Genomic DNA, 27,291 nt, shown 5'->3' with positions numbered 1-27,291 from the left:
GTGAGCAGAATCTGAGAGGAAGGGAAAGAGGGATGTGAGGATGGGGGATTGTGTATGATAGAAAGAGAAACGTAGCAGCAACTTAATACTTCAGTGCTCTAGAATCCAATGCAGTTGCCACAGACTGAGTCATTGTTGACAGGCCTCTGTGTGTGTGAGGTAACCAATATTGCAGGAAGAAATCAAAACCACTATGGAGTGGAGTGCTGCCTTAAAATTAGCATGTGAGCTTAGCTCACTTTACAGTGCAGCATGGCAAGTACTATGAAACAGATTGTGAAAAGGAGAAAGGGCTCGGACACAGTGGCTCGACATCCAAATGTCAACACTCATACTAACATTACTTCTTCCCAGAGCATCATGGGAGGACAGGGTTACTTGACGGGTCACTGTTGATCTTGACTCCCCCCAAGTGTTAAAGCTGAACCTCTGGAACCTCAGTATCAGCCCCCTACTTCTGTCTGTCTACTTCCCCCTCTACTTATCCTCATCCACATCAATGGACAGCTTTAGCCCAGAGCTTGTACACAGCAGAGCCTCTGGCAGCCTGCCAGAGAGTTCTGCCAGAGCTAGAGTGAGCAAGGAAAGGCGAGAGAGAGAGGGGAGGAGGGTGAGAGAGAGAGTTGGGACAGGAGAGTTGGGGAGGAGAGAAAGAGGGGGAGGTAAAAGGAGAGAGAGTGGATATTTAGAGAAACATGGGATAAGAGATCATCTGGAACAAAACTTTCACTGTGGTTGGGTTTATCTTTGGATGTGAGGACTTAGTGTGTTGTGTCGACTTTGATGTACGAAAGGGTCTCGGAGTAATGAAGCTGTGGTCTAACAATCCTCAACTAAGTTGATTTGTCTACTTTTCAAGAAAAACAGAGGTGCATGTCTTTGTAGGAGTTGTACTAGCCAAGAGGAGAAATAGCTATTTTGGTTGTTTTCATTCTTGTCCAATGATCACTTTGCTGTCTTTACTTTGTGGAGGAAGAAGGGAAGGTAGGTCAGATCAGCAGCAATATTTCTAAAGTTAGCAGCGGTCTCTCTCTCCAGCCCTCTGGACTGTGGAGCGGGCTCCTCACACACACCTGTTTGTCAGGATCCCCAGTGAGCGCAGCAGCAACAACAGCCATAGGTGTCTGCACAGTTGTAGCCTAAGAGGAGATCTGTGGATCTGTGCAGCTGTTGTCTGTTCTGGATTGGAAGCCTCTGTCTGTGGATGTTACTGTAGAGGCTTGACCAGACCTGCCTCTGTGTCCTGGGTAGAGTGTGGAGATGTCATCTATGTACCCCCGCACCAAGGAGCTCTCCAGGACTAGGAAGTCTCTGTCCGACTCACCACCCTCTTCACCCTCTCCTACCGCCAAGAACTTCAGAGTAAGACCCAAACTTTTTTCTCACTGTAGTGAGTAGTCATGGTTTTTCCGCTTTAATCTTATTTAAACTGTAGAAACAAGAGCTTTCTGTTCGTATGAATTCCTAAGATTTTGAGTATCACTGATAATCCCAAATTAACTGTGTGTGGGTGTGTGACTCTAAAGCAACTTGTAGCTATCAAAGGCTCTTAAATGCTGATTAAGTTTTGGCCGGTTTACTCCCAGCTCCTATTGGAATTGTGACATCTGTAGTGTGCTAATCCAATATCCATTTTCATTCAACCTAAACTAAACACCTTACAGTACATGGGTGTTAATTAAGCAATAAGGCATGAGAGGGTGTGGTATATGGCCACTATACCATGGCTAAGGGCTGTTCTTAGGCACGATGTAAAGCAAGGCAAAGGGTGGTTACCTTGAAGAAGCTAAAATATAAAATATATTTTGATTTGTTTAACACTTTTTTGGTTACTACATGATTCCATATGTGTTATTTCATAGTTTTGATGTCTTCACTATTATGCTACAATGTAGAAAATAGTAAAAAATGAAAAACTTGAATGAGTAGGTGTGTCCAAACTTTTGACTGGTACTGTATGTATTTAGATGTGTGCTCTGAAGGCTCCTTAACACATGATTGGACGGGTCATTGTTCCAACCACTTGAGTGTTTCACAACCCTTTAAAGAAAGAGAGGGAAGGAGGGAGTATCTGCTGTGTAGTTCTGTGCACATGGCCACTCATTCTGGAAAATACTTTAGGATTGTAACATTCCATCTGCCATTTCCTGTTGTTGTTTTTCAGAATGTCTTATTCTCATGTTTTATTTATTGATATGATTTACATTTACTGATGTGTTATTTATTACTGCATTATTTCATGGTGTTGCCTTTCCTTTAGTAGCAATATATGCTTGTTTAAATCATTACAAAAACAAGAAGAAATGGGTTTTCAAATGGAAGTAATGGGATGCTATATTAGAGAGGCACAGAATCAGGTGCTAAACGATCATGACCCCCCCACCCCCCACTGCAGTACTGACAGTACCGTATCATGACCACACACTACCACAGTACTGACAGTACCGTATCATGACCACCCACTACCACAGTACTGACAGTACCGTATCATGACCACCCACTACCACAGTACTGACAGTACCGTATCATGACCCCCCACTGCAGTACTGACAGTACCGTATCATGACCACACACTACCTCAGTACTGACAGTACCGTATCATGACCACCCACTACCACAGTACTGACAGTACCGTATCATGACCACCCACTACCTCAGTACTGACAGTACCGTATCATGACCACCCACTACCTCAGTACTGACAGTACCGTATCATGACCATCCACTACCTCAGTACTGACAGTACCGTATCATGACCACCCACTACCTCAGTACTGACAGTACCGTATCATGACCCCCCACTACCACAGTACTGACAGTACCGTATCATGACCCCCCACTACCACAGTACTGACAGTACCGTATCATGACCATCCACTACCACAGTACTGACAGTACCGTATCATAACCACCCACTACCTCAGTACTGACAGTACCGTCTCATGACCCCCCACTACCACAGTACTGACAGTACCGTATCATGACCCCCCACTACCACAGTACTGACAGTACCGTATCATGACATTTACATTACATTTAAGTCATTTAGCAGACGCTCTTATCCAGAGCGACTTACAAATTGGTGAATTCACCTTCTGACATCAGTGGAACAGCCACTTTACAATAGTGCATCTAAATCATTTAAGGGGGGATGAGAAGGATTACTTTATCCTATCCTAGGTATTCCTTGAAGAGGTGGGGTTTCAGGTGTCTCCGGAAGGTGGTGATTGACTCCGCTGTCCTGGCGTCGTGAGGGAGTTTGTTCCACCATTGGGGGGCCAGAGCAGCCCCTCCCTTGTACTTGATTGATGAATTAGGGTCACTGATTAGTAAGGAACTCCCCTCACCTGGTTGTCTATGTCAGAGGTTCCCAAACTTTTTTTTACTTGAAATACATCCACAGGTACACCTCCAATTGACTTAAATGATGTCAATTAGCCTATCAGAAGCTTCTAAAGCCATGACATCATTTTCTGGAATTTTCAAAGCTGTTTAAAGGCACAGTCAACTTAGTGCATGTAAACTTCTGACCCACTGGAATTGTGATACAGTGAAATAATCTGTCTGTAAACAATTGTTGGAATAATTACTTGTGTTATGCACAAAGAAGATGTCCTAACCAACTTGCCAAAACTGTACTTTGTTAACAAGAAATGTGCGGAGTGGTTGAAAAACGAGTTTTAATGACTCCAACCCAAATGTATATAACCTTCCGACTTCAACTGTATATCAGGCCTCTGATTACAATGAAGAGCAAAATGTGACGCTCTGTTCTGGGCCAGCTGCAGATTAACTAGGTCTTTCCTTGCAGCGCTGGACCACACGACTGGACAATAATCAAAATTAGACTAAACTAGATCCTGCAGAAAACTAGATCCTTGCTTTTTGGAGTGTGGTGTCAAAAAAGCAGAACGTCTCTTTATTACGGACAGACCTCTCCCCAACTTTACAACCATTGAATCTATGTGTCGCAAACCCAGAGTCTCTGCTGGCACAGCGAGCACTGCGATGCAGTGCCCTAGACCATTGCGCCACCTGGGAGGCCCCCGCAATGCCTTTCTTTCATCATTTTTTAATGCATGAATAGAATTGCTCACTGTTTGTTGTTGGCGTTTCCTGCCTAAGTTTACCCACTTTGTCAATTAAATAATCATTCAAATAATTGGCAATGTCAAATGGTTTTGTGATGAATAAGCCATCTGATTCAATGAAAGATGTCGTTCAATTTGTCTTTCTGCCCATAATTTAATTTGAAGTACTCCCAAGTGTTTTTCCATAGTTCTTTATATCATTGATCTTGGCTTCCTAATACAGTTTCTTCTTCTTTTTGTTGAGTTTAGTCACATAATTTCTCAATAGGCAGTCAGTAAGCCAGTCAGATGTGCAGCCAGACTTATTAGCCACTCCTTTTGCCTCATCTCTTTCAACCATACCGTTTTTCAATCCCTCATCATTCCATGGAGCCTTAACAGTTCTAACAGTCAGTTTCTTAATAGGTGCATGTTTATCAATAATTGAAAGAAGCAATTTCATAAATGTATCAAGTGCAGCATCTGGAAGCTCCTCATTAATGACATCAGACCAGCAAATATTGTTAATATCATCCACATAAGAGTCAGAGCAAAAATGCTTGTATGATCTCTTATACACTATTTTAGGCCCAGTTTTTGGAACTTTGGCTTTCCTGGATATAGCCTCTATATTGTGATCACTGCATCCAATGGGTATGGATATATGTTTAGAACAAAGTTCTACAGTATTAGTAAAACTGTGATTGATACATGTGGATGATCATGTCCCTGTAGTGTTTGTAAACACCCTGGTAGGTTGATTAATAATCTGAACCAGATTACAGGCACTGGTTACAGTAAGAAGCTTCCTCTTGAGTGGATAGTTTGATGAAAGACAGTCAATATTCAGGTCCCCAAGAAAGTAGACTTCTTTGTTTACATCACATACACTATCAAGCATTTCACACATATTATTTAGATTTAATTTAACAGTACCGTATCATGACCCCCCCCCCCGACACTACTACAGTACCGTATCATGACCTCCCCACTACCTCAGTACTGACAGTACCGTATCATGACCCCTCCACCCCCTACTACTACAGTACCGTATTATGACCCCCCACTACCACTGCACTAACAGTACCGTATCATGACCCCCCACTACCACTGCACTAACAGTACCGTATCATGACCCCTCCAACCCCACTCCTACAGTACCGTATTATGACCCCCCACTACCACTGTACTGACAGTACCGTATCATGACCCCCACTACCACTGTACTGACAGTACCGTATCATTACCCCTCCACCCCCCACTATAACAGTACCGTATCATGACCCCCCACTACCACTGTACTGACAGTACCGTATCATGACCCCCCACTACCACTGTACTGACAGTACCGTATCATGACCCCCCACTACCACTGTACTGACAGTACCGTATCATGACCCCCACTACCACTGTACTGACAGTACCGTATCATGACCCCCACTACCACTGTACTGACAGTACTGTATCATGACCCCCCCACCCCCACTACTACAGTACCATATCATGACCCCCACTACCACTGCACTAACAGTACCGTATCATGACCCCCCACTACCACTGCACTAACAGTACCGTATCATGACCCCTCCAACCCCACTCCTACAGTACCGTATTATGACCCCCCACTACCACTGTACTGACAGTACCGTATCATGACCCCCCACTACCACTGTACTGACAGTACCGTATCATGACCCCTCCACCCCCCACTATAACAGTACCGTATCATGACCCCCCACTACCACTGTACTGACAGTACCGTATCATGACCCCCACTACCACTGTACTGACAGTACCGTATCATGACCCCCCACTACCACTGTACTGACAGTACCGTATCATGACCCCCACTACCACTGTACTGACAGTACTGTATCATGACCCCCACTACTACAGTACCATATCATGACCCCCCACTACCACTGTACTGACAGTACCGTATCATGACCCTTCCACCCCCCACTACTACAGTACCGTATCATGACCTCCCACTACCACAGTACTGACAGTATCACAGTCCTCCACTGCTGTCAGGAGAACTCCAAAGAATACAGTCACTGTTTTGTCCATTCTTTTCTTTTCATTAACTGTACTTTTCCATTCTCATATATATCCACAGTGAGCTCAGGCATTAAGTGTCCATGATGTCAGCACAGCAAAAAGCCCATATTGGCAATTTTTTCCGGGGAGAAAAATGTAAGCGAGAAATATTAATCTCCAGAAGGGCACGTTGCTGTTGGTGTGATATTAAAACTCTCCTCATTGTTTATGATGAAAACCTGGTGCATTTCTTTCTGCAAAAGTGTTGTGTGCAGCACAGCTGCAGACATTGAGCAACAGGCCTTGACTGTAAACAAGCAAGCACATCTGCCTCCTCAGAGGCAATGCTTCATGTCACACTTCGGACAAGACGAGAGATTTGGCCCGAAGTCCTACCTTCTCTCAGTACTTGGACTAGGAAAACTCTTCCAAGTGAGATGAATAATAACCCAAAATGGGGAGGTTCTTTAGTTGTTTACTCTTGTTAGTAATTCCTTAATTATATCCAGAAATGGCTGGAGAGAATGAAGAGGTGGAAGGGAGAGTGAAAAAAGATAGAGATCTGCAGTGAATATCTGGGGAACCAATATAGGCTTTTATGGTTGTGTGTACAGTACAGTAGCCCATGGTCAATCCGGTGGGGTGAAACTAACTCATATTTTCCAGGGTGGTGAATGGGCAGAAGTCCAGGCAGGCAGCCTATGGGATGAGAGGGTGAGAAAGAAGAGAGAGGAGGGCTGACCATTAAAGAGGTCCTTCAAGAAATGAAACACTTTGCAGAGCAATAAGATCAAGCGCAGTCTCTCTGTGATAGGCTTTGCATCAGAGCTGGGACTCAGTCAGGAGCTGATTAAAAAGCATAGGTAGTGTGTAGGAGGGAGTGATGCTGATGGTTTTACAGGCTGCATAGAAGGGAGTGCTGTTAACTGGGGAGTGTTTATATCGGGAGTGTACTAAGGATCCCAGTCAACCCCCAACGCATGTACTGTCCATTACAGCAGCAGACCCCCGGCTTGCTGTGAGGTGGTTGGTCGTGACGAGTCGTAAACCAATTGACCATGTGTTTACACAGAGCCCACAGTGCAGTTCAGGCTCGCACCAGTTCAGTACAGGCCAGTACCATTAATCTATGGCTGTGCTGTTATTTCTACCCTGGTGGATTGTCTCCCCAGTCAACTGCTAGGCCTTATGGAGCCTCAAATGTAGATTCTGGTGCTTTGTAAATAAATAGAGAGAGAACATAGACCAGGCGCAGTGCCAGCAGGTGCCCATCATATCTCTATCCGCTGCCCTTTCAGGATTGCCTCCTGGTAAGTCAGAAGACAGAGTAGGTTTATGTAAGTTTACAATGTTTCATGATGCATACACATTGTAAATTAATTAGAAATAAATGTACTTGGCAAGAGTGAAACAAAACATTTAGGTAATTCCTCTCTGTAATTCATTAAATCCTGCTCTGTGAAATAGATCCCACTTGTCTGATGTCCGAGCCTGTCCTGGCTCACTGTAAGGCTAATGGAGCTAAAATGGAAGGAGATTTAGAAATGTCACAATGGATGTTTCTGCATGACCTAGATCTGTGGTACTGTGTTTGGGTACCCCAGCTATCCCCAAAGCCAGCAACAGGGGGTACTTGAAAAGGACTACTGCATTAAGTGCCTTGCTGTGCTTTAAGTGAAGCATTTTTATCAATGTATTAATCCTTATGGAGACTTGGAGGCCTGGTCGTGGTTGTTCTGCGGCCGTATACCCCACAAACCTAGAATAGTCCTGTCATGTCCTGCTCTAAAATACATATTTTCTGGATGTTAAATATAGGTTCTGTTACGGCTTTCTAGGTGGGAAGGAGAGTCGGACCAAAATTGCGATCCATGTTTAATAAACAAACGTAAAACACAAATCAATTACAAACACTACAAAAATGTAACGAAAACCGAAACAGCCTATACTGGTGTAAATAAACACAGAACAAGGACATCAGGACACTAAGGACAATCACCCACGAAACACTCAAAGAATATGGCTGCCTAAATATGGTTCCCAATCAGAGACAACGTTAAACACCTGCCTCTGATTGAGAACCACTTCAGACAGCCATAGACTTAACAAGAACACCCCACTAAACTACAATCCCAATGCAAACACACCACATACAAAAACCCATGCCACACCCTGGCCTGACCAAATAAATGAAGACAAACACAAAATACTTCGACCAGGGCGTGACAGGTTCCTTTTAGTTTCTAAATGAAAGGTTAAAAGACTTATTTTCCGGATGTTGAAAATACATATTTTCCGGACATTGAATATAATATATTTTCCGGATGTTGAAAATACATATTTTCCGGACATTGAATATAATGTATTTTCCGGACGTTGAAATCATATTCATTTTAATTTCTGGCTGAAAGTTTGCAAAGCTGTCATGAAGGCAAAGGGTGACTACTTTGAAGAATCTCAAATATAAAATATATTCTGATTTGTTTAACACTTTTTCTGTTACTGCATGATTCCATATGTGATATTTCTTAGTTGTGATGTCTTCACTATTATTCTACAATGTAGAAAATAGTAGAAATAAAGAAACACCCTTGAATGAGTAGATGTGTTTAAACTTTTGACTGGTACAGTACATCAATGTTTGGACCAAATCAAGGCCGGTCTAGACTGAACCAAATCTGAACCAAACATAGACGTCTATGTTTTGGGCAAATCAAGGCTGATCCAGACCGGACTGGACCAAAAATCAACGTCTGTGGAAATCAAGGCCGGTACGCATCGCAAAGGAAAGCGGTCCAAAAGACATTTAAGAAATTCCTCTCTGTAATTCATTAAATCCTGCTCTGTGAAATAGATCCCACTTGTCTGGCGTCCGAGCCTGGCCTGGCTCACTGTAAGGCTAATGGAGCTAAAATGGAAGGAGATTTAGGATTGTCGCAATGGATGTTTCTGCTTGACCGAGATCTGTGGTTTCCAAACTATGGTACATGTTCGGGTACCCCAGCTCCCGGGTCCCCCGGCTCCCAACTGGTGCGACGGTCTAAAGCACTGCATCTCAGTGCTAGAGGCGTCACCACAGACCCTGGTTCAATTCCAGGCTGTATCACAACCGGCTGTGATTGGGCGTCCCATAGGGTGGCACACAATTGGCCAGTGTCATCAAGGTTAGGGTTTGGCCGGGGTAGGCCGTCATTGTAAATAAGAATTTATTCTTGACCGACTTGCCTAGTTAAAGGTTCAAAAGAAGAAAAAAAACAATAAATAAAATCTCCAAGCCAGCTCCATGTGGTAAAAGGACTACTGCATGTAATGTCTTACTGTGTTTTAAGTGATTATCAAGCCATTTTTCACAGTGTAAGAATTTTTATGGAGACTTGCCCGGTTGAATAGAATAGCCTGTCAGTGAAACAGGGTATAGGTTGTCAAAGACATGAGACCATCCAGTGTTAGTGTTGTATGAACAGTTCATCAGAGCGCTCATCCTGCCTTTTCCATCCTTGGACCTTCTTCATCAGAGTTGACTGGCTCTCTGTCCCTGGATGGAGACAAGGCTGGATGGAGACTAACACATGACCGCATAAGGCCAGGCAGCTTTAGCAGTGCTGAATAAACATTCACAGAGGAGAGGAACGTCTCTCATGGTGCGCCTAGAATTTACTCCCCCTCTAAAATCCATGTGGCTGTTACAGTGTATGAGCCTCCTAATAAAGACCAGGCATTTAGGTCTGCTTCTGCTCTTGGTTTGTCCTGCATAGACTCACAACAAAGCTTTAAAAAACAGATGAACAACATCTTGTATCACAGCGCCTCTACTCTTTCTAAAGATGTAATTTAACTGTACAGTATATACGAATATGAATATGTATATGCACTCAGCGGCCAGATTATTAGGTACACCACCCAGTTCACAAAAATGGTTAGTTCTTACAGACAGTGAGTCATGTGGCCGTGGCTTGCTATATAAAGCAGGCCTGTCACACCCTGACCTTAGAGAGCCGTTTTATTTCTCTATTTGGTTAGGTCAGGGTGTGATGTGGGGGGGGCATTCTATGTTTTGTATTTCTTTGGTTTTGGCCGAGTGTGGTTCCCAATCAGAGGCAGCTGTCTATCATTGTCTCTGATTGGGAGTCATACTTAGGTAGCCTGTTTTCCCACCTATGTTGTGGGATCTTGTTTTTTGTTAGCTCTGTGAAGCCGGCATTGTTCGGCTTTTCCTTTTGTTATTTTTGTTTGGTGTTCTGAGTATTAAAGATCATGAACACTTACCACGCTGCACCTTGGTCTACTTCTTCAGACGAACGTTACAAGGCTGATCGGCATCGAGGCCTTCAGTTAAATCAAATCAAATTTTATTTGTCACATGCTTCGTAAACAACAGGTGTAGAATAACAGTAAAATGCTTACAGGCCCTTCCGAATATTGCAGATAACAAAAAATGATCAATAAGAAAAAAATAATTAAATACCAGGAATAAATACACAATGACTAATGATAACTTGGCTATATACACTGGGTACCAGTACTGAATCGAGGTGCAGGGGTACGAGGTAATTGAGTTAGATATGTACATATAGGTAGGGATAAAATGACTAGGCAACAGGATAGATAATGAACATTAACAGCAGCGTATGAGTCAAAAGAGTGCAAAAACGGTCAATGCAGATAGTTTGGATAGCTATTGGTTAACTATTTAAGTAAATATTTAGCAGTCTTATGGCTTGGGGGTAGAAGCTGTTCCGTGTCCTGTCGGATCAAGACTTGGTGCATCGGTACCGCTTGCCGTGAGGTAGCAGAGAGAACACTATACGTATGACTTGGTTTGCTGTAGTCTTTGTACATTTTTGGGGCTTTCCTCTGACACAGGGAGCTTGGCCCCTGTGCTGTACTGGACTGTACGCACTACCGTCTGTAGCGCCCTGCAGCCGGATGCCAAGCAGTTGCTATATAGTTGCCATACCAAGAGGTGATGCAGCCAGTCAAGATGCTCTCAATGGTGCAGCTGTAGAATTATTTAAGGATCTGAGGGCCCATGACAAATCTTTTCAGCCTCCTGAAGAGGAAGAGGCATCGTTGTGCCCTATTCATGACTGTGTTGATGTGTTTGGACTATGATAATTCCGTAGTGATGTGGACACCGAGGAACTTGAAGCTCTTGCCCTGCTCCACTGCAGTCCTGTCGATGTGGATGGGGGTGTGCTCTGCACTCTGTTTCCTGTAGTCCACGATCAGCTCCTTTGTCTTGCTGACTTTGAGGGAGTAGTTGTTGTCCTGGCACAACACTGCCAGGTCTCTGACCTCCTCCCTGTAGGCTGTCTCGTCGTCGATGATCAGGCCTACCACTGTAGTGTCATCGGCAAACTTAAGGATGGTGTTGGAGTCGTGCCTGGCCGCGCAATTGTGGGTGAACAGGGAGTACAGGAGGGGAATAAAAACGCATCCCTGAGGGGCCCCCGTGTTGAGGGTCAGAGTGGCAGTTGTGTTGTTGCCTACCCTCAACACTTGGGGGCGGACTGTCAGGATGACCATGATCCAGTTGCAGAGGGAGGTGTTTAATCCCAGGGTCCTTAGCTTATTGATGAGATTTGAGGGCACGATGGTGTTGAACGCTGAGCTGTAGTCAATGAATAGCATTCTCACGTAGGTGTTCCTTTTGTTCAGGTAGGAAAGGGCAGTGTGGAGTGTGATAGAGATTGCATCATCTGTGGATCTGTTCGGGCGGTATGCAAATTGGAGTGGGTGTCTGGGATGATGGTGTTGATGTGAGCCATGACCAGCCTTTCAAACCAGTTCATGGCTACAGATGTGAGTGCTACGGGGCAATAGTCATTTAGACAGATTACCTTGGTTTTCTTGGACACAGGTACTATAGTGGTCCTGTGGGTGAAAACAGCTTTTTATTATTGTTTTTTATTTCACCTTTATTTAACCAGGTAGGCTAGTTGATAACAAATGAAATACACCTGCTGGAGCGTGTGCAACAGTTGGGTGCTGCTATGGTGACCAGTGAGCTGAGATAAGGCGGGGCTTTACCTAGCAAAGACTTATAGATGACCTGGAACCAGTGGGTTTGGCGACAAATATGAAGCGAGGACAGCCAACGAGAGCATACAGGTCGCAGTGGTGGGATGTATATGGGGCTTTGGTGACAAAACGGATGGCACTGTGATAGACTGCATCCAATTTGCTGAGTAGAGTGTTGGAGGCTATTTTGTAAGAAGTCAAGGATCGGTAGGATAGTCAGTTTAACAAGGGTATGTTTGGCAGCATGAGTGAAGGAGGCTTTGTTGTGAAATAGGAAGCCGGTTCTAGATTTAATTTTGGATTGGAGATGCTTCATGTGAGTCTGGAAGGAAAGTTTACAGTCTAACCAGACACCTAGTTATTTGTAGTTGTCCACATATTCTAAGTCAGAACCGTCCAGAGTAGTGATGCTGGACGGGCGGGCAGGTGTGGGCAGTGATCGGTTGAAGAGCATGTATTTAGTTTTACTTGCATTTAAGAGCAGTTGGAGGTCACGGAAGGAGAGTTGTATGGCATGGAAGCTCGTTTGGAGGTTAGTTAACACAGTGTCAAAAGAAGGGCCAGAACTATACAGAATGGTGTTGTCTGCGTAGAGGTGGATCAGAAGCCTTGGCCAGGTCGATGAATACAGCTGCACAGTATTGTCTCTTATCGATGGCGGTTATGATATCGTTTAGGACCTTGAGCGTGGCTGAGGTGCACCCATGACCAGTTCGGAAACCAGATTGCATAGCGGAGAAGGTACGGTGGGATTCGAAATAGTCGGTGATCTGTTTGTTAACTTGGCTTTTGAAGACCCTAGAAAGGCAGGGTAGAATAGATATAGGTCTGTAACAGTTTGAGTCCAGAGTGTCTCCCCCTTTGAATAGGGGGATGATCGTGGCAGCTTTCCAATCTTTGAGGATCTCAGACGATACGAAAGAGAGGTTGAACAGGCTAGAACAGGCGAGGTTGCAACAATTTTGCCGGATAATTTTAGAAAGAGAGGGTCCAGATTGTCTAGCCCGGCTGATTTGTAAGGGTCCAGATTTTGCAGTTCTTTCAGATCATCAGCTATCTGGATTTGGGTGAGAGAAAAAGCTTGTTGATGAGATGTCAAAGGATAATGGCAAGAATAATGCAAGCTAGCAGGCAGACCACAAACTGGAAAATAAAGGTGCATTACAACAGTTGCGTGCAGAACGGAATCTCGGAACGCACAACTCATTGACCCTTGTCACGGATGGTCTTTTGCCGTTGAATCATGGTCATGCTGATGGCAAAGTCAGGATTTGGCGTAAGTAGCATGAGTCCAGGCCCCATCCTGCCTGGTGTCAACGGTTAAGACTGGTGGCGGTGGTGTAATGGTGTGGAAAATGTATTTCTGGCACACGTTAGGTCCGTTGTTACCAATTGAGCAACGCTTCCATGTCCCGAAGAATTCATGCTGTCAATATATTTATTTTATTTTTATTTTCATTAAATATTATCTGATGTTGTTCTTGTCTATAACTGTTCTGTACTCTGTTATGTATTCTACATGTTATGTGGACTCCAGGTAGTGTAGTTGCTGCATGTGCTATAGCTAATATAATTGTTTTTCACAATGTAGTGTTGATGTAAGGAACTACTTTTTCAAAGTAGCTTTAGTTTTTTAAACTATTTTCCCCCTTAGCTTTAATGCAGCTCAACTTCTTCCAGTGTGAAGTAATTGGTAGCTTGGTAAACTATATTTTCAGAGCAGCTTCCCCAACACTGACTGACCAGCGTGTCATCCAGAGTGTTTCCAAACAGGATACGATCTAGTGGCCAGGGAATAAGCTGATCTGTTGTTTTATGTGTTTAAAGGACTCTCTCACCCAGGCAGGAGAACAGCTCCTAATCTCAAAGAATGCAAGAGAATGTGATATCTAAGCAGAGATCACAAGGAGATCAAACACTATCTCTCTCTCTCGCTCTCTTTTTCACAATTTCCCTTTTTTCTCTGTACCGTGTCATGTCGTAATGTGCACTGATCAATGATCAGCCACCCTGGGTCATGTATATCGACTCTTGGCAAGGAACTTCCCATCACGTAACAGATTGTCATAGAGGGCTCTTTCCATGCTATCAGATAGGCCTAGTCATTACTGAGTGCAGACAACCATATTTGGTGCCTGATTCACTAAGAACGGAGCGCACAGATGGAAACTGAAGATAAACATTTTGGACCTAACAGTCTAGACTTTACACTTTATTTAAGTAAATGCCTCATATCTGTACGTAATTTACCCAATGGAAAGGCAGTATACATTTCAGACTGGGCCTTTGCAGCCATGCAGTCATCTAGTCAGGACCAGATCACACCAAGCCAGTATGTGTCCCGAATGGCACCTTATTCCCTATGTCCCCATAGGGCTCTGGTCAAAAGTAGCGCTCAATATAGGGGATAGGGTGCCATTTGAGACACAGCCAGTATGATATCAGCAGCATGATGTACCCTGAGGTCATCACTTGGAGTCTCTCACCCAGTAAACTGGGGCCTTTCGCCGCATGATGTCATCTCTGCGCTGCAGGCATCTGCGTGGCAAACACTCACTAAAAGATGAACAGGGTTTACAGGAGAAGGATTACCTATGTGAACTCTGTCAGAGCAGGAGAAAAGAGCATGCAAGGTCCCAGTGAATTATATATCACAAGCAGATCACTTGTGTTGGCCTATGCAATACCTGTCCTTTGGGATGCAAATCATCTGAACACATTGTGGTTTGGATATCACATAAAGTTTCTATTTTCTTCTTATAATGGTGTCCTCATGGAAAATGTTTTACTCTGTCTGAAGTCTGGTTGATACTTCATACAAATGAAATGTCTCAGATTCAGCCACTGTGCTGGTTCTAACCAGTATGGTATTGTAAAGTAAGTCAAAATGATTTCATATATGCACTAAGAGCTTTTTGTGATACATTTTCACACTAAACTAACATGTTTTTTCTCTGTTCATTTTCAGCATGACAGGGCATCAAGGTATGTACAGATTCAGATCTTCCTTCTCTTGCTTTCTTATAAACCTGACCGCTATTTTAGTATTTTAAATTCATGAGAAACACATACAGCACTCCAAAAAAAGATTTGTATGTCAGTGTTCCATCAATGTTTGTATGTCATCTATGTCAGTGTTCCAACACTGTTGTAATGTCAGCTGTGTTGCTGGATGTTGTACATCACCCACTTAAGGAGCTGTGCTTCCTCCTTCCTCCCAGGTTGGACTCTGGTGGTGGAGACAGCACGGCTGAACCTCTGGGTAGAACCAGCTCCTACACACGCAGGGAAACCAGATTGGCAGCGCTGAACAAGCATGAGGACGACACCAGCTCCAGGGATTACAAGAAGGTACTGTAGAACCCAGAAGGGAAACGGAAGATATCTATTTTTTTTTTAAATCTAAACGTAACTGGCCTGGTTAAATAAAGGTTAAATATACTGAACAAAAATATAAACTCAACATGCAACAATTTCTAAGAATTTACTGAGTTACAGTTCATGTAAAGAAATCAGTCAATTTAAATAATTAATTAGGTCCTAATCTATGGATTTCACATGACTGGGAATACAGATATGCATCTGTTGGTCACAGATACCTTACAAAAATGGGCCTCACAATGGGCCTCAGGATCTCGTCACAGTATTTCTGTGCATTCAAATTAACATCGATAAAATGCAGTTGTGTTCGTAGTCCGTTGCTTACGCCTGCCCATACCATAACCCCACCACCACCATGGGGCCCTCTGCTCACAACGTTGACATCAGCAAACCGCTTTCCCACACGATGCCATAGATGTGGTCTGTGGTTGAGAGGCCGGTTGGACGTACTGCCAAATTCTCTAAAACGACGTTGGAGGTCGGCTAATGGCAGAGAAATTAACATTAAATTCTCTGGCCACAGCTCTGGTGGACATTCCTGCAGTCGGCATGCCAATTGCACGCTCCCTCAAAACTTGAGACATCAGTAGCATTGGGTTGTATGACAAAACTGCATATTTTAGAGTGGCCTTTTATTGTCCCCAGCACAAGGTGCACCTGTGCAATGATCATGCTGTTTAATCAGCTTCTTGATATGCTACACCTGTCAGGTGCATCGATTATCTTGACAAAGGACAAATATTCACTAACATGGATGTAAATAAATTTGTACACAGAATGTGAGCGAAATAAGCTTTTTTTAGGGATATTTTATTTCAGCTCATGAAACATAGGACCAACAACACTTGACATGCTGCGTTTATATTTTTGTTCAGTATAAAATAGATGCCATATGTACGTTTGTTTTCTCCCACATACAGTGCCATCCATGTTTTAATTAGGAGAGAGTTGTCACGCCCTGGTCGAAATATATTATGTTTATTCTTCATTTATTCGGTCAGGCCAGGGTGTAACATGGGTTATTGTGGTGTGTTTTTGTCTTGGGGTTTTGTGGGATGTCTAGCGTTAGTCTATGGCTGCCTGAGGCGGTTCTCAATCAGAGTCAGGTGATTATCGTTGTCTCTGATTGGGAACCATATTTAGGCAGCCATATTCTTTGTGTGTTTCGTGGGTTATTGTCCTTAGTGTTCTTGTTCCTGTATCTGTGTTAGTTTACACTAGTATAGGCTGTTTCGGTTTTTGTTACGTTCTTTTGTTTTGTAGTATTTGTATTGATTCGTGTTTACGTTTGTTCATTAAACATGGATCGCAATCTACACGCTGCATTTTGGTCCGACTCTCCTTCACCGCATGAAAACCGTTACAGAATCACCCACCACAAACGGACCAAGCAGCGTGTCAACAGGCAGGAGCCACAGGAGAAACAGCAAAGGCAGCAGCAGGAGCAGCGTAAAAAGGACTTTTGGACTTGGGAGGAAATCCTCGACGGGAGAGGACCCTGGGCTAAACCAGGGGAGTGTAGCCGCCCCAAGGAGCAACAAAAGGAGGTATCGACATGGGAGGACGAATTGTTTGGAGAAGGACCCTGGGATCAGCCTGGAGAATATCGCCGCCCCAAAGAAGAACTGGAGGCGGAGAGAGCTGAGAGGCTTTGGTATGAGGAGAAGCAACAGCAACAGCAGGAGCAACAATATCGGGACTACACTACTTGGGAGGAAATAGACAGGTGGGCGGTCGACCCAGGGAGAGTGCCGGAGCCCGCCTGGGATTCACTGGAGCAGTGCGAAGAAGGGTATAGGAGAATGGAGATGGCGAAGCAAGCACGGCGGCGCGGAAGGAAGCCCGAGAGTCAGCCCCAAAAATTTCTTGGGGGGGGCTCATAGGGAGTATGGCTACGCCAGGTAGGAGACCTGCGCAAACTTCCTGTGCTTACCGGGGGGCTAAAGAGACCGGGCAGGCACCGTGTTATGCTGTGGAGCGCCCGGTGTCTCCAGTGCGGGTGCATAGCCCGGTGCAGTATATACCAGCTCCTCGTATTGGCCGGGCTAGAGTGGGCATCGAGCCAGGTAAAGTTGGGCAGGCTCGGTGCTCAAGAGCTCCAGTGCGCCTACACAGTTCGGTCTATCCTGTGCCACCTCCACACACCAGCCCTCCGGTGGCAGCTCCCCGCACCAGGCTTCCTGTGCGTGTCCTTGGCCCAGTACCACCAGTGCCAGCACCACGCATCAGACCTACTGTGCGCCTCGCCTGTTCAGCGCAGCCAGAGCCTTCCTCCTCTCCTGCGCTGCCAGAGCCTCCCGCCTGTTCAGCGCTGTCGGAGCCTTTCTCCTCTCCAGCGCTGACGGAGTCTCCCGCCTGTTTAGCGCAGCCAGAGCCTTCCTCCTCTCCTGCGCTGCTGGAGTCTCCCGCCTGTTTAGCGCAGCCAGAGCCTTCCTCCTCTCCTGCGCTGCTGGAGTCTCCCGCCTGTTTAGCTCAACCAGAGCCTTCCTCCTCTACAGCGCTGCTGGAGTCTCCCGCCTGTTTAGCGCAGCCGGAGCTGTCAGTCTGCATGGAGCTGTCAGTCTGCATGGAGCTGTCAGTCTGCATGGAGCTGCCAGTCTGCATGGAGCAGCCAGATCTGCCAGTCAGCCAGACTCTTCCAGATCTGCCAGTCAGCCAGACTCTTCCAGATCTGCCAGTCAGCCAGACTCTTCCAGATCTGCCAGTCAGCCAGACTCTTCCAGATCTGCCAGTCAGCCAGACTCTTCCAGATCCGCCAGTCAGCCAGACTCTTCCAGATCCGCCAGTCAGCCAGACTCTTCCAGATTCGCCAGTCAGCCAGACTCTTCCAGATCCGCCAGTCAGCCAGACACTTCCAGATCCGCCAGTCAGCCAGACTCTTCCAGATCCGCCAGTCAGCCAGACTCTTCCAGATCCGCCAGTCAGCCAGACTCTTCCAGATCTGCCAGTCAGCCAGACTCTTCCAGATCCGCCAGTCAGCCAGACTCTTCCAGATCTGCCAGACTCTTCCAGATCTGCCAGTCAGCCAGACTGTTCCAGATCTGCCAGTCAGCCAGACTCTTCCAGATCAGCCAGTCAGCCAGACTCTTCCAGATCCGCCAGTCAGCCAGACTCTTCCAGATCCGCCAGTCAGCCAGACTCTTCCAGAACCGCCAGTCAGCCAGACTCTTCCAGAACCGCCAGTCAGCCAGACTCTTCCAGATCCGCCAGTCAGCCAGGATCTGCCAGAACCGTCAACCAGCCAGTATCTGCCGGATCCAACTACCTGGCTGGGCTTCCTCTCAGTGCCGGGCTTCCCCTCTGTCCCGAGCTGCCCCTCTGTCCCGAGCTGCCCCTCTGTCCCGAGCTGCCCCTCTGTCCCGAGCTGCCCCTCAGTCCAGTGGGGTTCTGGGTGAGGACTACTAGGCCATGGTCGGCGGCGAAGGTGGACTATCCTAGGACGCGAGGAGGGGGGACTAAGACATTTATAGAGTGGGTTTCACGTCCCGCGCCGGAGCCGGAGCCGCCACCATGGACAGACGCCCACCCGGACCCTCCCTATTGTTTTGATGTGCGTCCGGGAGTCCGCACATTAGGGGGGGGGTTCTGTCACGCCCTGGTCGAAATATATTATGTTTGTTCTTCATTTATTCGGTCAGGCCAGGGTGTGACATGGGTTATTGTGGTGTCTTTTTGTCTTGGGGTTTTGTGGGATGTCTAGCGTTAGTCTATGGCTGCCTGAGGCGGTTCTCAATCAGAGTCAGGTGATTATCGTTGTCTCTGATTGGGAACCATATTTAGGCAGCCATATTCTTTGTGTGTTTCGTGGGTGATTGTCCTTAGCGTCCTTGTTCCTGTCTCTGTGTTAGTTTACACTAGTATAGGTTGTTTCGGTTTTCGTTACGTTCTTTTGTTTTGTAGTATTTGTATTGATTCGTGTTTACGTTTGTTCATTAAACATGGATCGCAATCTACACGCTGCATTTTGGTCCGACTCTCCTTCACCGCATGAAAACCGTTACAAGAGTTGTGTATGGGGCAAAAAGTGATCAATACCACTTATTGTTGATTCACCTGATGCAAAGATATCAGAGCTGGCCTATTGTGGGGAAAATGTTGTCACATGACAAGGTACTGTATCTCCAAGTGACATAAGCATTAACCTTTTGATTTGTTCTCTTTCAGATGTATGAAGATGCTTTGGCAGAGAATGACAAGCTCAAGTCCCGGCTGGATGATAGCAAACAGGAGCTGACCAAGATACGCACCCAGCTGGACAAAGTCACCCAGGTACAGTATAGTAGGAGTGCATCTGATTGGCTGATAGAGTCCAGTAGAGTCCCTCCCTAAGCTCAATACTGAGCACAACACTGAGACAGTCCTGCATAGCCTTCTGTTGACCATCTTAATTAAGTTCAGTACAGTTCACACGTCTCAACAGCATGCATATTGCATTTGAACAATAAATTGTTCAAGGCGAGCACAAGGTGATAAGAAAACAAACCAGTGTATCCCCATCAAAGTTTTCAAATTCTGTTTTATCCCATTTTAAGTCAACCCACTGTATATATTTTTTCCACTTTGTGACAACTGTGCACTCTGTCTTACAGAAACAGGACAGAGTATCTGAAAGATCCACTGTACTTGAATCAGAGAAAAGGGTATCTATAACTTGTTATATATCTTGCGGGCTTCTCTTTCTTTGTTTTCCCAAAGCCATATGCCTCATATCCTTGATATCAACATTCCAATTCTCTTTCCATCCTGACAGCTTGATATCTACATGTCTACCACTCTCTGCTTTTTTTCTGATCTCAGTCTCTTTTTTCAGATCTTTTCCATGTCGTCTGTCTGTTCATTCCTCTATGGGCTCATCATCATGTGTGGGAATGAAAAATGACTCCTAATTTAAAAGTAGAAATCTTAAAGTCGGTTGTGATTCTGACCTGAACTACCTGCTCTCCTCAGGAAAAACAGGCTCTGGAGAAGAGGGTAACGGACATGGAGGAAGAGCTCAAGGTAAGGTCTCCACTGCAACAAGGAGGGAAGTCACTACATGGCCCTGCTTGGTTATTATAGGCAAACAGGTGATGATGAGGTTCAGGGAGCACAGCCTGCTTGGTGAGAGAGTGAGAGTGAGAGAGAGAGAGACTGTTCTGTCCCACACCAAGCAGACTGTTGTCTTTTGTTGGCTACACACTGACTGACCTAGATCCAGCTGAATACCAAGCTCCGTCCAAGAGCAAAGGACCTGCTTATGTTAAGCATTCCTGCACTAATTGTGCATATTTAGCATTTCGAAGAGCGAGGGGCGAGAGAAAAACAGCAGCAGAATATCATTCAGGGCTGAATAGATGTGAACCTCATGCAAGTGCAAACCACTTCTAGCAATAGCCAAAGGTTATGATGACAACTCAGTATGTGACACAGAGATGTGAGACGGGAGATGAGAACAGAGTGTTTGACCCCATGTTGTGACCCCATGTTGCCTCAGCAGGAAGCTGCCCAAGTGAGAAATTTCCGTTGTGGGTACCAGCCCTGAACGCTGACCATGGGGCAGGCTGGCTCAGGGCCAGGGAGGATGGGGGAGGGGGGGGGGGGGGGGTGACGGTGAGTGGTCCTGTATGGGAGTGAGAAGTGATTGACACCCGCTTGTCACCTCACCTCTTTAGAGACCTGGGCATGAACACATGCCTGCGCACACACATACACACACATTGGCACACATTAGAACACATACACACTATATGTGCATGTACAGTTGAAGTCGGAAATTTCCATACACTTAGGTTGGATTCATTAAATCTCGTTTTCCACCACTCCACAAATTTCTTGTTAACAAACTGTAGTTTTGGCAAGTCAGTTAGGCCATCTACTTTGTGCATGACACAAGTAATTTTTCCTTGTGAAGATTCTGGAGGAAACAGGTACAAAAGTATCTACGCAAATACACAGTAAAACGAGTTCTATATTCACATATCCTGAAAGGCCGCTCAGCAAGGAAGAAGCCACTGCTCCAAAACTGCCATAAAAAAGTCAGACTACGGTTTGCAACTACACATGGGCACAATGATTTTACTTTTTGGAGAAATGTCCTCTGGTCTGATGAAACAAAAATATAACTGTTTGGCCATGATGACCATCGTTATGTTTGGAGGAAAAAAGGGATGCTTGCAAGCCGAAGAACACCATCCCAACTGTGAAGCATGGGGGTGACAGCATCATGTTGTGGGGGTGCTTTGCTGCAGGAGGGACTGGTGCACTTCACAAAATAGATGGCATCATGAGGCAGGAAAAGTATCTGGATATATTGAAGCAACATCTCAAGACATCAGTCAGGAAGTCAAAGCTTGGTCGCAAATGGGTCTTCCAAATGGACAATGACCCCAAGCATACTTCCAAACTTGTGGCAAAATGGCTTAAGGACAACAAAGTCAAGGTATTGGAGTGGTCATCACAAAGCCCTGACCTCAATCCTATAGAAAATTTGTGGGTAGAACTGAAAAAGCGTGTGCGAGCAAGGAGGCCTACAAACCTGACTTACTTAAACCAGCTCTGTCAGGAGGAATGGGCCAAAATTCACCCAACTTATTGTGGGAAGCTTGTGGAAGGCTACCCGAAATGTTTGACCCAAGTTAAACAATTTATAGGCAATGCTACCAAATACGAATTGAGTGTATGTAAACTTCTGACGCACTGGGAATGTGTTAAAATAAATAAAAGCTGAAATAAATAATTCTGTGTACTATTATTCTGACATTTCTCATTCTTAAAATAAAGTGGTGATACTAATTAACCTAAAACAGGGAATTCTTACTTGGATTAAATTGAAGAATTGTGAAAAACTGAGATTAAATGTATTTGGCTAAGGTGTATGTAAACTTCTGACCTCAACTGTTTGTAAAGCCATATCCCAGCAGGCAGGCTGCAATATCATTACAACCAGAAACTAGGTTGCTTTGATGTCATTGCAACCGGTTTTGCCCACTGGGATAGAGATATGCACATACAACATTATACAGACATGCTTTTACTCTTTTCACACAGGCCTGATGTGATTCTACATGTTTCTTCTGCCACAGGGTCTGTCCGATGTTTTACAATTCTGGGTACTTTATGGCTCTCTGATATCCCACTGGGCACAGATGTCAGTTCAACGTTCATTCCACTATGGTTCAACGTAATTCCATTGAAATGATGTGGAAACAAAGTTGATTAAAACCAGGGTGTGCCCATTGGGATGGGTCTCTCTGGGATAATGGGCTAGGATTATTCCTGGCAGCCTCTGAAACTCCAGCACTGGCAAAATGTGGGAATTTATCTATAGGACTCAGCTCTGGTTAAATATCAATGAGTTCAAGAGCATTAAAACATCATGAGGAATAAATAATTAAGCATTCTCTCTCAAGCTCACCCTTCTGGCTACATCCTCCTCTCTCTCTCCTCTGCACTCACTCTCTCTTTTTTCTGCACTCACTCTCTCTCTTTCTCCTCTCCACTCTCTTTCTACTCTTTACTCTCCACACACTCTCTCTACTCTCCAGTCTCTCTCCTCTGCACTCACTCTCTCTTTTACCTCTCCACTCTCTCTCCTCTCCACTCTCTTTCTCTCTACACAACACTCTCTCTTGCTCTACTCTTCACTCTCTCTCTATTCTCCACCATCTCTATTCTCCACTCTCTCTCCTCTCTCCTCCACTTTCCATCCTCTCCTCTCCTCTGCTCTCCTCTCTCTCCTCTCTCTCTCTCTCTCGCTCCTTTCCTCTCTCCTCTCCACTCTCTTTCTCTCCTTTCCTCTCTCTCCTCTCCACTCTCTCTCTCCTTTCCTCTCTCTCCTTTCTTTCTCTCCTCCACTCTCTTTCTCCCTCCTCTCCACTGTGTCTCTCTCTACTCCAAGATAAATTTGTCAATATTTGTTCTTCAGAACAAGGCTTACTGAGACAGCACAGAGAAACAGTCTGACATATCCATGGATTCTTCAGTCCGAGTAAAGGCAGACTTCAAATAGTTTCTTGGGATGTTAGCAGCTGGATCTCCTCCATGTCTTTTTTCTTCCTGGCCTTCCTCTCTTCTCTTCTCTCTTTCTCTGTAGCCTTCTTCTCCTCACTGGGCTTCTCTCTTCTCTTTCTCCCCGGCTTTTCCTTTCCTCCAGGCTCACCTTAATTTCTTCTCTTTCTATCCAGCCTTCCGCTCCTCTCTGAGCTTCTGGGGGGAAGCCTCTGAGGCCGCTCTCTGCTTTCCTCTGTCTATGTGTGTGCTGCCTCCTTGCCTGTCTGTGGTTTCCCCCAGGAACGTTGTCAAACCACAGACATCTCCACTAAACCGCACTGAGGTTTACCTCTAAAGCCTGCCAGGGAACCCAGGGAAATTAATCATTTCCATTTTCTATGACCTATAACATATAACATATTGGGCTCTCTGAATGAAGCTGAAATTGAAGGTTATATTGAAAGTCCCCCACCCCCATCTTTCCCCAGCATGACTGACAAGCTATGTAAACCATACAGCATCTCCCCACCCACCGCCTTTTAAAACTGCCCAGGTTTGTGGAGAGCAAACTTAAGGATAGCTCCCTGCAGTGCTTCTCTTTTCTTTTGCATAGCTGTCTCTTTTGCCGATTTCTTGCTTGCTTCCTTTTACAGTATCTCTTCGTGTGTGAATGTCATTAATTAGCTTGTGTGTGTGTGTGTGTGTGTGTGTGGCTCTGCTTCCTCCTTTCCACTGGCCTGTCCTCCTGCTCTCTTTCTTTCTATCGCTCTCTCTGTATTCCTGTGTTTACTGCAGGCCCTCCCTGTTCTGGCTCAGCTGCAGGCACTGCGGAGCGGCAAGGAGTGTCTGCTGGCTGAGAACAGGGCCATGCTGCGTGTCCTCACCCACCTCTCCCAGATGGCCTTCCTGCCTGAGACAGAGGACCTCTAACCCCCCCTGTCCCACATGCCTCCACCTCTCTACCCCTCCTTGCTCTCCCCTCTTTGAGTCTTCAGCCACTCTTCCTCTCATCTGTCCTCCTTATGGTTCTCCTGATGCTGCACCTCCTTCCTTCCTCTCTGCTGCGCTCTTCTCAGGCAGGTCCTGCTGCTCCACCCCCCACCTCCCACTCTCACTCCTCCACCTTAAGACCTCTCTCACTTGTGTGGCATGCCTCTCTCTGACTCACTCTCCCATAAGGCCAATTAAGGGCAGCCCCCTTAAACTCCCTCATCTATTTTAGCTACACCCATGCTGCATGGGTGATATTATTTACTAGGCTATGTAGAGACTAGTACAGTAGTGGTGGCAGCCTGACGTTTCTCCAGTGGTTATTATTACAGTATAGTCAGGCAAGTCACTCAATCCTTAGCTTGAACAAACTCAGAAACAGTCTGGACACTGCTTGAGAGACTTATGGAAGGCAGAGTGCTGAAGTCGCCAAGGAAACCTTGTAAGGATTAACATGATTGCAATTTTCCATTTAAAAAAAACTGACATTTTCATTGTTTGCTCATTTTTTGCCACAGTGTCCAATGCAAAGTGGCTGATAGGGAATCTGACATTTTAAACTATTACGTTTGTCTCAATCATGTGGGAGTGGAATTTGTGATCTCATTGGCATCCGTCGACTCACTAAACCCTTTTCCACTGGCCAAAAAACGTGCACAATAGTGTAGTGCGTGTGTGTGTGTGTGTATACTACACACAGCTCTGTCTGAGACAGAAGCAGAACTGGACAAACAGTTGGACCAAATGTGCAGTATGCATCGTCAAATATAATACATAACAATATGCTGCTATTTAATTGCGGTAACTGGAATAGGCAGGAGTGGGGTGATGAGTTCATCATTGTCTGTGAATGTAGACTTTTCAGGCGAGCACACAACGTTATTGTTCACTGCACTGTCTGTGGGGGATGGGGGAGATTTTTATAAAGATTGAGGTTATTTTTAGTCATTATTCATGCTGTGGGAGGTGACCTAGATTGCGGAAGCTGACCGCCTTGCATATCTCTCTCTCTCTGTTTCGGTTCTCTCTCGGTTTGTAGTTTGCACATAGAACCATAAGCCAAATCATGTCCCAACCTTTTCCACGATCATACTGTATCCGCATGCTCTCATTGCTTTACATCATATTTTGCTGAACGCCTGCCTTTTCTCCACCCTTCGCATGTTGTGACTGTAGACATTGTAGTGTTCAATCATTTAGCAACGAGTTCCTGGTGATTAAATATTGCATATCATTCTGACTTTGCCTGAAAATGATAAACAATGTGTATTAAATGTGTCTGTCAATGTCCCTTAAATAAGAAGGATCATAGACAAACGACAGGGCAGTGTAACTTGTACATATTTCTGTCTACAGGGCATTATGTGTCACCGCTGTTCCCTGTTGCGAATTAGCTCCCATGACAATCTAATGCTGCTCTCTGTTCCTGTAGGTCTTGACAGAGCTTAAATCAGACAACCAGAGACTGAAGGATGAGAATGGGGCTCTGATCCGTGTCATCAGCAAGCTGTCCAAGTAAGAAGCCTCTGTCCAAAGTCATAGTATACTTCCTTCAAGCTTGCAATGTGTGTCACTATCATTGGCCTTCGACACCCTGCCACCCTGAGACTGTACCATGGTGCTCAGTGACACTTACCTGCCAACTGTTCTCAGAGGCATGGTGAGGAACCGTCAAATTCCTGATGACCCCTGGCCTACTATGACTCCATGTTCATTGGCTCACTTCATACCAGGAGGTCAAAGTGGGGAGGAGAACACACAGCATTGGCTCAAAGAGGGTGTTGATCTGGGGTACAGTAAACTCCGAAGCTCCAGGCCAGAAATCTCTAACCAATATCACATCCACATATTTGACCTATACATCACAAACATATGTTGATTCTGTGCTTCAGTGTGCACTGCAGAAAAAAACGACTGAAAAAACAATCATAGGTATAACTGTTATGACATTGATAACGTTACACATTGTCAGTTGTTATGAGGTGTTTATATCATTAGTCTTTATGGTTTGTAGTTCAATTGAAGTCCACATTTCCATCACAGACCATTTTCTCTGAGCTGCTCATGAACCTTTTCTTGCTTTGATTTTAGTGTGGTGTACTGTACCATGGTCTCTGGCGAGACAGATGTCACATTTGTTGGATATTTTTATATAATTTATGCATTTTTTTTCCTTCAAATATTTATACTTATACTCAACCATATTTTTACCAATATATTATTAATATGTATCCTCTTTAAGCATTTTAGGAAACACTACCATTAGTCCACATAGTGCCTTACGTTATGAGATGGACAGCATTTAATTTTTTTTTTCAGGTGAAACCTGTACATGATTTGTAATGCAGATAGCACAGGGCACAACACAGGGCCTCTTTATCACAGGACGTTGGTGGCACCTTAATTGGGGAGGACGGTCTCGTGGTAATGGCTGGAGCAGAATCAGTAGGAAGGTTATCAAACACATACACTCCATTCCAGCCACGAGACCGCACTCCCCAATTAAGGTGCCACCAACGTCCTGTGATAAAGAGGCCCTGTGTTGTGCCCTGTGTTCTATAACGTGAGGCACTAACGTGAGACACTTTATGTGTACTACATGTGCCTTTCCTGAAAGAACAATACAGCTATCTGTCTACACATGTACTGGAAGTATATTTAAAGACAGTATCTTACGTTGAAACAACTTTACCATGTATGAATTATAAGAGACCGAAAAAGACTGAAATGCTACTTGTCTGTGGTTTGATCACTTGCTCAATAAACTGTCGATGGTTAAATATGTGATAACTGTCCTTATGTGTGTTCTCACTCTACCAAA

At 45.1% G+C, this 27,291-nt stretch overlaps 1 protein-coding gene across 2 annotated transcripts; it reads left to right on the top strand.

Annotated features, from left to right (window-relative positions):
- Nucleotides 1-616: 616 nt before the first annotated feature.
- LOC135504267 (protein phosphatase 1 regulatory subunit 12B-like) lies at nucleotides 617-26,654 on the top strand. Of its 2 annotated transcripts, none has more exons than XM_064922665.1 (7): nucleotides 617-1,362; nucleotides 15,100-15,116; nucleotides 15,353-15,482; nucleotides 19,677-19,781; nucleotides 20,102-20,152; nucleotides 20,460-20,510; nucleotides 25,903-26,654. In XM_064922665.1, exons 1-7 carry the CDS (start codon nucleotides 1,261-1,263, stop codon nucleotides 25,987-25,989), a joined length of 543 nt encoding a protein of 180 aa, XP_064778737.1. In that variant the 5' UTR covers nucleotides 617-1,260; the 3' UTR covers nucleotides 25,990-26,654. The 2 variants fall into 2 exon arrangements, with proteins under 2 accessions (XP_064778737.1, XP_064778738.1); XM_064922666.1 differs by lacking the exon at nucleotides 25,903-26,654 and adding an exon at nucleotides 20,989-21,077.
- Nucleotides 26,655-27,291: the final 637 nt, after the last annotated feature.

Source organism: Oncorhynchus masou, chromosome 18 (assembly GCF_036934945.1).
Source record: "Oncorhynchus masou masou isolate Uvic2021 chromosome 18, UVic_Omas_1.1, whole genome shotgun sequence".
In the NCBI taxonomy this organism is placed as follows: Eukaryota; Metazoa; Chordata; class Actinopteri; order Salmoniformes; family Salmonidae; genus Oncorhynchus; species Oncorhynchus masou.
Note: the sequence above shows the minus strand (reverse complement) of the source record. Positions and strands in the feature narration are given on the sequence as shown.